The sequence below is a fragment of the Neovison vison genome, chromosome 5 (assembly GCF_020171115.1).
Source record: "Neovison vison isolate M4711 chromosome 5, ASM_NN_V1, whole genome shotgun sequence".
Lineage (NCBI taxonomy): Eukaryota > Metazoa > Chordata > Mammalia > Carnivora > Mustelidae > Neogale > Neogale vison.
This window is the reverse complement of record NC_058095.1, coordinates 20,129,371-20,141,486: the sequence shown is the minus strand read 5'-3', so window position 1 is coordinate 20,141,486 and position 12,116 is coordinate 20,129,371. Positions and strand designations below refer to the sequence as shown.

General features: G+C 50.3%; 1 protein-coding gene across 5 annotated transcripts in view; it reads right to left on the bottom strand.

Annotated features, from left to right (window-relative positions):
- Positions 1-2,420: 2,420 nt before the first annotated feature.
- STAT3 (signal transducer and activator of transcription 3) overlaps positions 2,421-12,116 on the bottom strand; it is a 72,986-nt gene continuing 63,290 nt past the window's right edge. For 2 of the 5 annotated variants that reach the window (XM_044247902.1, XM_044247906.1), the window contains 10 exons: positions 11,037-11,120; positions 9,804-9,902; positions 9,572-9,707; positions 8,378-8,430; positions 8,058-8,152; positions 7,816-7,955; positions 7,089-7,301; positions 4,092-4,134; positions 3,693-3,805; positions 2,421-3,000 (listed from right to left, as the gene is read on the bottom strand). In XM_044247902.1, coding sequence (XP_044103837.1) covers positions 2,945-3,000; positions 3,693-3,805; positions 4,092-4,134; positions 7,089-7,301; positions 7,816-7,955; positions 8,058-8,152; positions 8,378-8,430; positions 9,572-9,707; positions 9,804-9,902; positions 11,037-11,120 — 1,032 coding nt within the window. In that variant the 3' untranslated portion in view covers positions 2,421-2,944. The remainder of the gene's footprint in view (positions 3,001-3,692; positions 3,806-4,091; positions 4,135-7,088; positions 7,302-7,815; positions 7,956-8,057; positions 8,153-8,377; positions 8,431-9,571; positions 9,708-9,803; positions 9,903-11,036; positions 11,121-12,116) is intronic. The other 3 variants (XM_044247904.1, XM_044247903.1, XM_044247905.1) reach the window with 3 other exon arrangements.

Here is a 12,116-nt window from a genome sequence, read left to right as displayed (position 1 = left end):
TCCCACTGCCACCAGCCCGTTGAAAGGGACAGACAACAGGTGACCTGGCCCTGTAGGGAAGCAGGGCGAGGACAACGGTCTCCCCATTTGGACCCTCTGGTGCCGACCCACTGCCAGTCCAGAGGCTGTCACCGGGGCCCTGGGTGTTTGCGGGAGTACGGGTTGTGAAGCCATGATGTTTCCTCAGAGCTCAAAGAAAGGGAAGAGGGGTTTGCAGCCCGCAGGCAGGCAGCGCAGGGGCCTGCACGGGGCTGGCGGGGGTGGGGTGGCAGAGAGAGCCGCCGCTAATCTCCCCTTCCATCTCTGCAGGGGCTGGCGGCTCGGTCTCCATGGTGCTTGGCACCCGGGGGAGGGGGTGGGGAGCCAGCCGAGTGGGTGCGTTGCTGTCTGTGAATTATCACCACCGGTCGGGCAGCCACTGAAGTGTTTCCATTCATCCCCACGGAGTGAACTGAAGGGAAAGCGATAATGAAGCAACTGTGGGAGGGAGGCCCTGGGGCAGGGTGGGACTATCTTCACCCCAAGCCCCCTTAGGTAGCGCTTATCTGACCCAAAACAGGTTGGTGCAGCTTGTTAAGGCCTGAGGAGTGGGGGAAGAAGAGGGAGAGAGGCAGGGCTCCACGGGAGACCTTTATGCAGGAGCATGACCTCCCTAGAGGCCACCCGGCTAACATGATGGGGAGGGGTTGGGTGCCCCGGACCCCAGAGGTGGGCTGCGGAGACCGGCCTGGGAACAGGGGCCCCCACCTCCTGTCAGCATCCAGGCTCAGCCTGTGGGTAAGGCCCCCTCAGAACCGAAGTGGGGAGGGGAAGGGGGGACCTCCAGTAGCCAGATACAGAGCTGCCACGCCCTCAGACGGTTCCTATATAATTTTTATTTCTGGAAGTTAAAGTAGATACAGCAATATACAAAAACAAAACAAAAAACCAAAACCCCACAATAATATAAATTTTTACACTATGAAGTATACAGTGGAATCGGATGCGGTGACCAAGATGGCAGCCCACAAGCCACTGAGCAGGTAGTTTGAGCCATCTACGGGGACTGGGCTGGGGCCGGGAAGGGGGAGACAGCGGAGAGAAAGCAGGCAGGTCCTGGAGGGCTCGATTCTTGAAGGGAGGGGCCAAGCCTGGGCTCCTCTCAGAACTTTTGCTACAATCAGAGTTAAAACCAGATACACATGCTACCTCAAAGCCACGAACTTTACAATATCGGCGCCAGAGAAGCCTGGATCCTTGCCCCAGGTCCCTCTGATCTTAAATCTTCTCTCAGTTTCTGAGTTAAGCTTATTATGAAGTGAATTGTTGCTGGAAAAGGGAGAGCTCTGTGCTACCTACCAACACGTCTAGGCCAAAGGACAGGGATGGCCAAGCACAACCCCTGTCTGTCTTGGAGAGAAGGTCCCCATCCCCTTATTTCTGAACCTGGTGAGTATGGGTTAAACCAACAGCACTCCCCCCAACTGGGCTAAGGTGGTCCGGGACTGCCTGATCTAGTCGGGCCTCTGGGACAGAGGCGGCCCAAATACTGGAGAGCACGAGGTGTTCTGAAACGTGCAGCAAATGGGGAGTGCTTCTGCTTCATCTGGGAGGCCCCAATGGGGAGAAGACAGTCACCAGCTTCATCTGTGAGGCCACAGTGGGGGGAAACAGTCACCAGCACTGGGGGGTGAGGTGGGGGGGAGGCCAGGGTGTATACTCCCTCACACAAGGGAGAGACCTCAAGTTTATCAGTAAGCCTTTGCCCCTGGCTTAACCAAGTGAAGAAGGGATGAGAGGTGCCGCCGGAAAACATCAAGAAACCGGGATAAGAACCGTATTCCCTGAGCTCAACTAGACCCTTGGGGCCCCCCAGTCTGTCGTGTTCCACCTGTTAACTCTCGCCTTCTTATTCCGGGATACCCAAAGCAAACAGAATAGGGGACCTTTACACACTGGAAGGAGCCCTACACAGGGAAGTAAGGTGGACAGGGAGGAAGGAAGGATCACCCCATCCCTTATAAGGCACCCACAGAACAGCCCAGGCTCTGGAACAGGAGCAGAAGTCCAGGGAGATGGGGGTGGGTGGGCTGGCGCGTCGGGAAACGACAGGTGGTAAGTACTCCTCTGCCCAGCCTTACCTACTAATAGGCCAACGCGTTAAAGGGGAAAATAAAAACTCTGTATATTAAAAAATGTCAAGGATGTTTAGGTTGTCCTTCAACCTTCCTATTTCATAACCAAAGGCCAAGCCACAGCTTCAGATGTCTTTTAAGGACTGGATCTGAAGCCCATTTCAGGATTTCTATAAATTATCAGCCTGAAGAAAGCTGAATGCCTAAAGCACCAAGAAGGCTATTGACTGAGTTGTCTTAAATATGAAATACGAAAAGGCTATGCCAATACAGTGTTTTTTGCCCTTTAATTTTTTTTTTAATTAATTTAAATTTTTTTTTTTTTAATTTAAAAAGAAACCTAGGGGCTGTGAAAGTCCTATCTTCTATTTGGTTGTTAGCAAGGTTAAAAGTGCAATGCTGGGAGTAACGTAGCTAGAGGCAGCCTGTGGCGTGAGCTTACAGAGACAGGCAGAGGGATCCGCGGGCACCAGGAGGCACTTGTCCAAGGACAACACGAGCTGCTGAGAGAGGAGGGCCGGGCCAGCAAGAAAAGACCAGAACATTTCCACTCTCTCTCCCTCTTGCCACCCCTTCCACATCCCCGCCGGTCACAGTCTCAGAGAACACATTCTTATTTGCATTTAGGTAAAAGCGTATCACCCACATTCACTCATTTCTCTATTTTTAAAAGTGCCCAGATTGCTCAAAGATAGCAGAAGTAGGAGATTAAAATCTGGAAGCACAGAGTTAGAGGAGTCTCAGACGATCTGGGGCTGGCTTTGTAAGGGGTGGTAAAACACAGGTAGGTGCCTCCGTCCTTGCTCTCTGCAGCCTCAGCCCGCAGCGCCTCACATCGGGGAGGTAGCGCACTCCGAGGTCAACTCCATGTCGAACGTGAGGGACTCTGGGGGGACAGAGCGGGAGAGCTCGTTCAGTTGCCCAAGCTTGTTCAGTTCTTTCCCCAGCCCGACAGCCCGCAGGGCACGCTCCCGTAGCTCTTGGGGGGACAGAGGTTCAGCCACCACTGCCATCCAGTGTCCTTGCCCCGTATGGCCAAGACAGGATCGGATGCTCCAGATTTACTTTCCTCCCTAGAGGGTCTGGTCTTGTGGAAGGGCTCAGCCCTCTTCCTCTCTTAACTCGTTCCTAACCATCCATGTGGAAAGATGGAAGGCTGTCCTCCTGAAGGCAGCAGCCTGGAGCCCCCCCAGGGCGGGGAGGGGGGAACTCAGCACCAAAATATGGCTCTTCCCACTCCAGATGGGCTGCAGCTACACAACACCCGGCAGGTCTCAGAGACTTAGCACAAAAATAAAAAAAAAACCTTCATTAGCTTTCTCTTGTGTATTAAGATGCTAGTACTGGGGATTTATTGGGTTACAGGAAAGATATGATGAAAGTTAACTTCACTTGTTTCTTACTGTTTTTCACATGGCTACGAGAAAATTCGTGCTGACAGGCGTGGTGCACATTTGGTTTCTAACATGGCTCTAGAACTTTCTACCAATCCCAGGGAGCCAGCTCTCAGCTTGGTGCATGGCACACCAAGGGGGCTGACTTCCCTCCTAAGGACAGGCTCTGTCACCCAACACTCACCGAACTGCCCTCCTGCTGAGGGCTCAGCACCTTCACCATTATTTCCAAACTGCATCAATGAATCTAAAGTGCGGGGGGACATCGGCAGGTCAATGGTATTGCTGCACGTCGTTCTGTAGGAAATGGGGAGCAGCAGGAGGGGAAAGGGCCGGGTTGACAAGACACAATGGAGAAAAAAAAAAAAAAAGAACAAAACACACACACACAAGCCATCAAACTCTGGTCTCCAACAGAAAAATAAAAGCTTCAAGCTTTTTAAACACACAAGGTCACTCTGAGTACTCCACGGAGCCCAGGGCGTTCCGCCCCTTAACCGGGTGGCTGTCACCCAGTGTCCTACTCCCAGGAGAACTGAGGACACCAGAAATAAAGGTCAAATTGAGAAGGGAAGCCACTTACGGTGTCACACAGATAAACTTGGTCTTCAGGTATGGAGCAGCACCTGGGAAGAAGAAAACTGGGGTTTACTAACTGGACCCCACTGCGGGCAGGGGGCAGGAGGAAGCCGGCTACCTCGTCGGCGCTGCCGAGCACGTCCCTCCATCCTGGAGCAGAGACTGTTTGGAAGCCCCAGCTCCCCCCAGAGCTGTCCTCCGGCCACTGTGTCCTACTGGGTGTGCGAGGCGCTGGCAGCTTGGCAGTTCAAGGCTTTCCATAAAGCCTTCCTAACCTGCAGAGACTTTTCAGCACACTCTGGTCCCACCTGACCCTCAACCACCGCCAGCCTCGTTGGTTCTTTCCCCAGATGATGGGAACACTGAGCTGCTCGCATGGGGTCTGGGGACTGCCCTCTGGACTGGCCGAATGTCTTAGCTACAACCTCTCTGCGTGCAGGAATGCAGCTAATGTCGTCTGGGCTCCAACACAACCTAGTCCTGCTCAGATGCCAAAGTCACCGAGTCTCTAAGAGAATGCAGAAATGGCTCATGCTGTTCCAGGGCCAGAGTCATACTTCTCGCTCCTATGGGCATTCGTCTGCCTCAACTACGTTTTAGGCGAGCCGTGTTAGTAACACCCCAGCTGGAGAGCGACATCACACAAAAAAGCAGCCTCTCTGTGAAGGGAGGACCGTCGACTCTGGACTGAAGACAGGAAGCCTGGGCCTCGTTATGTCTTCCACAGCTAAGACACCAAGAGCAAAGCACTTTCTACCTACCATAAGAGGGAGGGGGAAGAGTGAGAGGGAGGTGCCCATCTCAGTCATTTACAATTCTTATTCCATAGTTAGAAGTGTGGGGATTGGAGTAACTGAATTTTAGGTGCTGAATGTTTACACCAAGAGGTCAAGGAGGCTTGGAGGCACTGGCATGAAATCTGGGGGATTCTGGTGCACAAATCACTTAGGAGGTGTGAGGCAGGGTGGGGTGGCCCGAGAGAAACAGTTACAAAGCTTCAGGTTTATAGAGAGACCGAGGAATCTGAAAGTGTGCTGACAGTCTGAGAAAAGGCATTGTCAGGGGCTCCTCAGACTGCCACTCAAGGTTATTTGGGGCCAAGAAATAGATTTACACGGAGCAGAATCCAAGGACACTAGCCAGGCAGGGTTCTGGGGTCTTATAAATCCACTGTGGCAAGGACCCGAGGAGAGCCGACATCCTGGACATTCGAGAAGGATTTAGTTCCCCAGTGATCAGGTAGCTGCGAAAGCCAGCTTCAGCCTGAGATTCAGCCAGAGCAGAAACAAAGGAGAACCGAGTTGAAACAGGAACCATGGCTGTGTATAAGGCTGTCAACATACTTCTATGGTTAGGGGGCTGTCATTTTTGAGAGAGGAGTCTCGCCCTCAAGCCATAGAGAAATCCTTTGCGGGGTCTAGTGGCAAAGTAAGAGGATGGTAGAGTCCTAGGAAAGACAATCGGAGCTATCCCTGGGGAGGAAAATACCTTCATGATGGAAAACAAGAGGAAATGAGCACAGATCCATCTCCCAGAGGACACCCACTTGAATGCAGGGACGCCCCCAGCACTTGGCACACCCCATTACCATGCTCCCTATACACCAAGCCCCTCAGTGCCCACTGCTTACACTCACCTCCCCCAGGAGGCGGGCACAGCACTCAAGTAATTAACTCCTTTCTCCTGCCTGGGGTCTTGGCCATGCCCCCCCGCACCGAAAATACGGACTCCAGGCAGGAAAGGACATTGCCTCCCGGTCACACGGGATGACTGATGATAAAGGAAGATTGGGAAACTGGATCATGAAAGCAAACTTTATTTGCTTTCATGCATTTGGACCGAAAGGTCCTCTGCAAAAGGAACAAAGAGTAGCATGTTGGGGTTGATAAGTACATCTTCCAACTGAAGCACAGCTGGAAAGCCAGATAAGTAGCAGACAGGAAGTGAAGAGTTAGCTCTTCTAGAGTAGAACAAAACCCCACACCAGAACAAAGGAAAGAGGGAAGTCAGTTAGCAAGCAACTCAAACTCCCTCTTCCAAGTCTGTCTTTCCCCATCGCAAAAAATTCCTCAAAAGAGGGGATTCCTAGGAAAGGGGTGTGTGCCTGGATGCGTGAGGTCTTTGCACAAAAACAGTTTTTCCAAAAACAAATGGGATAGAGAAGCTACCCTCCAAGGATCATTTTGAAGAGCCCCCTGCTGGCTCTCCAATTAGGGGAAGTTTAAAATAAATAAATAAATAAATAAAAGAATGGCGAACCACAGTCTCCCCACCAGGATCAGGACAGAGAAGAACCCAGAGAGCCAAAGCAGCAAATGGGGATGGGGCAGATGAGAGGGCCCCCCTTCCACGGTGATGACGCTGGCGGGTACAAACTTACTATGAAACAATGTCTACAGACTTACAGAAACACCCATGCTCTTGCACATGACCCAACCGCTTAACTCAACTGCTGCACACTCTAAATCCTATCCCGCGCCCTCCCACAGGTTACACGCTCCCCCTCCACCGCCACTCCCCCGCCTCTGCTGGTAAACCGCGTTCCCGTGTTGCGAACACTCATTTCCTCCAGAAAGCCTTTCTCCATCCCACACGACACCGCTCACATTGTTCAGTGATGGGGAAAAGGAAACACGCTAGACTCAAGTCTGAGTTGCAAACCTTCCAGCAGCTATTTCATAAGAAAAGCTGTGCTGGCTGGACATCCTGCTACTGAAGAAGCCTGTTCTCGCCCTCTCAGCAGCATTTTTGGTGTTTGCGCTGAGTGTGTGTGCACTCTTAGCCTGGCAGGATCCCTGTGGGGCAGGGACGAGTGACTCCGACTCCCCTCCTCTCTCCAACCCCATCAGCCACCCCAAAAGCACTCACTACAAAGTTCTTTCCCACAAAGAGGAACAGAACATCACTAGGCTCTTCAGGCATTTACCTGTGTATCTCCCAGAGATCCTGCAATTTCCCCCTTTTCCCCAGAATTAAATGCCTGGCGCGGAAAATCAACAACTACCTGGGTCAGCTTCGGGATGCTCCTGGCTCTCTGGTCGACAGTACTTTCCAAACGCCTCCTCCTTCGGAATGTCGGGGTAGAGATAGACCAGCGGAGATACCAGGATATTGGTAGCGTCCATGATCTTATAGCCCATGATGATTTCAGCAAACGACATGTTGTTCAGCTGCTGCTTAGTATATGGTTCCACTGACTGGATCTGGGTCTTACCTGTCATGGGATATTGTAAGGGAAGATAAGGGAACCTATGGCCAGGTCCTTTTCGCAGAGAAAAGGACCCAATTTATTCTTCCTTAAAAGGTCAAGTCTTATGCCAACGTAGCTCCTGAGCCCTGAATATCCTGTCTAGTCAGTGGGAACTGGGGAAATGCCCAGCTGCCTTCTGTAGAGACAACCCAGGTGGCTCACTGACAATATACCTGAAGAACTACTTGCATAAGGTATATTAACAAGGCAGGTAAGAAAGGACATGAAGAATGAGGTTTAAATAGCAAATATTTCTAGGCAAATATTAGCCCCCAAAATAAGCAAAATAAATCTGGCAAACAACCCTCCAGCTGAAAGAATTTGGAGAGAAGAATTCACTGTAAAGCCTCACTTCAAGTCCAAGGTAGGAGAGTGCGAAGCCATCTTTGTCCACTAGGGGGCAGCAGGTGCTTGAAACTAGCAGCAGTGGGGACCGCAGAAACTGCCACCAGGTGGGGCGGGTTAGAGTCCAACTTACCGCTGATATCCTTCTCTACCCAAGTGAAGGTGACACCTCCTTCTTTGCTACTTTCACTGAACCGTAGCAGGAAGGTGCCTGGGGGCTTGGTGCTCAAGATGGCCCGCTCCCGCTCCTTACTGATGAAACCCATTATGTACCTGGAGCCAAAGAAAAGCAAAAAGAGGGTCTCCACCACTGGCCTCCGAGAGAGCAGGTGACTTGTTACACACGTGCACTCCGCCAGACACATTTCAACCTACCCTTCATTCCAAAGAGCCAGGATGTACTTTTTCACAAGGTCAATGATATTGTCCAGCCAAACCCAGAAGGAGAAGCCTTTGCCAGCCATGTTTTCCTGAAGAAAAGAGTAATGGAACAGCTAAGTCTACCCACAGCCGCCTCCTTCCTCGGGGCACGATGCCACCAAAATCCCCAGGCCCATCTACCCTCAAGTAGGTCCTACTGGCCACGAGACCATGAGTCTTTAGCCTTCAAGCCCAGTACCACCCCGGACAACCTCACAGGTGAGCACTCCCTCCCACTCCCAGAGGCAGCCCGAAGAGTTAACAAGATGGCTTACTTTGCAAAATTTAGCCCATGTAATCTGACACCCTGAATAGTTCACACCAGGTCCTGAAGGAAAAAAAGAATAAAGCAGTGTAATTCGCAGCTTTGAATCAAGGTCATCTTTTCTAATATTTTCATTTATTTATTTGACAGAGAGAGATCACAAGTAGGCAGAGAGGCAGACAGAGAGAGAGGGGGAAGCAGGCTCCCTGGTGAGCAGAGAGCCTGATGCGGGGCCCAATCTTAGGACCCTGGAATCATGACCTGAGCTGAAGGCAGAGGCTTAACCCACTGAGCCACCCAGCGCCCACGGTCTTGTTTTCTTGTAAAAGAACATACATTCATACACATCTGTCCCACAATGGGCTGAGACACCACCGGCTTCCACGTGTTTGAAGCTTCCTACTGTTGTATGCATGCCTGTGCTTGCACACAGACATACACATCCACCCTCACAAAACCCCATCATCAGAGCACCTGGGGTGTGGTGGTGGATGACATGTCAAGTCCCCCCACCCCAAACCTCCTCATCTTGGCGTGGTAAACTGGGGACCAGTAGCATACACAAATAAACTGACAGTGTTAGAGGCTCATGTTTGGGGACAGCACAGGATAAAGCTGCTTTCAGTCCAGGAAGCATGCAAAATAGAGCACTGAAAAAAAAATTTTTTTTCCAGGAGAAAAAAATAAAAACAAGCCTCCAGTTTATTGAAGAAACAGACAGGGATGTCAAGCTTTTACCTCTGCCTTCTAACACGCACTTAAAAAACCCTCTTCCTGGGTGCCTGGGTGGCTCAGTGGGTTAAAGCCTCTGCCTTCGGCTCAGGTCATGATCCCAGGGTCCTGGGTTAGGCCACATATTGGGCTCTCTGCTCAGCAGGGAGCCTGCTTCCCCCCACCCCCGCCCTCTCTGCCTGCCTCTCTGCCTACTTGTGATCTCTGTCAAATAAATAAAATCTTAAAAACAAAACAAACTCTTCCTAAGGCTAGACAAAGTGGTGCTCTGGAAGGGTGAGGGGTCCAGCCACCAGAAGAAGAGATATCTGCCACCCACCTCCGCGGGCACCCCCCCACCCCCCTTAACTGCACAAGCGCATGCGTCCTAGCCCCAGTGGGAGCCTCGCTCAGCACATTTTCCTGAAAACAGCCCCACGGGCCAGATTCCTTTTCTGAGGAGGGCAGCAGGGAAAAGAGGGAAAATGCTGACCTAAGAGTTTCTCAGCCAGTGTCGTCAATTGCTCGATGCTCAGCCCTCGCTTTGTGGTGGAGGAGAACTGCCAGCTCAGCACCTCGGCCACTTGATCCCAGGTGCCAATCGGGGGCTTGGTGAAGAAGTTCACGTTCTATTGAAAATGACACGGTTGCTCAGTGAGATGAGACAACGGTGGCCAAGGACCCACACGAGGGACTACAACGGTTTCCAGAGGATGGGCGCCTACCTTGGGGTTGTTGGTCAGCATGTTGTACCACAGGATTGATGCCCAGGCGTTTGGCATCTGACAGATGTTGGAGATCACCACAACTGGCAAGGAATGGGTCTGTGGAGAAAGTAGGCAATGAGCTGGGGAGGCCCAGGGCCCTCCCAGCATTCAACAGCTCTTCAGTCATACCTGCAGGTTTTGGAATAAAAGAATGTGCCGTGAACCACACCTACCGCCAACTTTTGGGGAAGAGCGTGGCTGAGTCAGCTCCACAGCCAGGGTGGAGAGAATGCCAAACATGGGCCACAGGGCACAACCAGGAACTTGAAAATCTGACTTGCTCAAACCTGGAACTCATAGCCCTCTGATTCCCCATCTATAAAACCTGGAAGGCAGCCTCTGGGAACTGAAGCTGTATCTACCCGTTAAAAGAGAGGTCCCAGGAGTCAAAGACAAGGATTTTTGCTTTCTTCAGCTCCATCTTTTAACTTAAAGATCAAGGAAGTTGGTAAAAAGAGAAGGCAAAGGGCATGATTGCCTGTGTACTAAAACACTGGCTGTCTAAAGATTATTTTGCCCAAACCTTATAAAGTCAACGATAACTAATTCTAAATACAGATTTTTCACAGCAAGTCGGCTAATAGCTGACTTTATAGTTGACCCTTGAACAACATGGGTTTGAACTGCATGGGTCCATTTATATGTGGATTTTTTTTTTAAGCTTTTACCTCTGCCTTCTAACACGCACTTAAAAAACCCTCTTCCTGGGTGCCTGGGTGGCTCAGTGGGTTAAAGAGTATAGGACTGTAAATGTATTTTCTCTCATGATTTTCTTAGCAACATTATCTTTTCTCTATCTTACTTACTGTATGAATACAACATAGAACACATGTAACATACAAAATGTGTGCTCATAGACTATGCTATTGGGAAGGCTTCCAGTCAACAACAGGCTGTGAGTTGTTAGGTTTGGGGGTGGGGGTCAAAAGTTACACCCAGATTTTCAACTGGGCAGACGGTTGGCACCCTTAACCCATGCTGTTCAATGGTCAAGAAGTGCATCTTCTAAGTACTCAAGCAAGATTCTACTTTCAGTGGGATACGCTGAGGTTTTGGGAGAAAAACAAGCAAAAATAAACACAGTGCAAAGCAGAGAGTCATCTCTCTACCGTCTCTAAAGTCCCAACTAGAGGTTCTTGTCTTCAATCACCCCCGCACACAGCCCCATCCCAACTCTGTGGCAGAACTCACCTCAAGGTCAATCTTGAGGCCTTGGTGATACACCTCAGTCTCAAAGGTGATCAGGTGCAGCTCCTCGGTGACAATCAGGGAGGCCTACAACAACAAGGAGGACACTCTCTTCCTCAGAGAAAACGGCCCTGGACACTAACAGCCATGGCTGAGGAGAGTGATAGGCCACAGCCACACTGCACCAAGAAGGGCAGTTCACCAGGAGGCCATGGACACGTGGCCAGGGACACAACTCTGAGCACATGCGTTCTACGACTCTTAAGTGCTATGATCTTCAAACTCATCCTTTACTGGTTTTATCAGACTAATACAGACCCAAGAGATTATTTGTAAAACGGGGAAGAACACCTATACCCATTACCCAGTTTAAGGAAAAGACTGTTATCACTGAGATTCTCAGGGTGACCTTCCCCACTGTCAGGTTTTGGAATAAAACAGCTCCCTCAGATCTAACTGCTGGGTTAGTTTTTGGGTTTGGGTTTTCAGTTTATCTTTGGGTTTATCATTTCCTAGCTTTTCTTTATGGCTTTACCGTATTTCTATCTCTAATAACGTAAGCGCTGTTTAGTTTTGGATGTTTGTGAACCTAATACAGATGCGACCATACCCTATGTACTGGGGTGCCTCACTTTTTGCGTCCGCGGCTGTATGACTCTGCTGGTTATTCATATTTACAGCTATATCATATTCCATCACAGGACTCTACACCAAATCCTTTATCCACTCCGTGGTGACAGTGGGCTGCATTTAGGACTTACCGTCAGGCTGCTGTGACATTTTGTATATGTCTTCTCACAGATATGCACAGAGATTTGTCTACTATTAAATCCTGGGAGTGGCACTGCTGGTTTATTTTTTATAATCCCTAACTGTTCTCTGAATTGTTTATACTCCCACCAGCAATATCGCAATCTTATTTTCAGGGAGACTTCCAATGAATTTTCAGAAACACAATTCCAATTCATTTTTTAAGATTTTTTTTTAAATTTATTTGTTTGACAGACAGAGGTCGCAAGTAGGCAGACAGGCAGGCAGAGAGAAAGAGAGGAGGAAGCAGGCTCCCTGCTGAGCAGAGAGCCC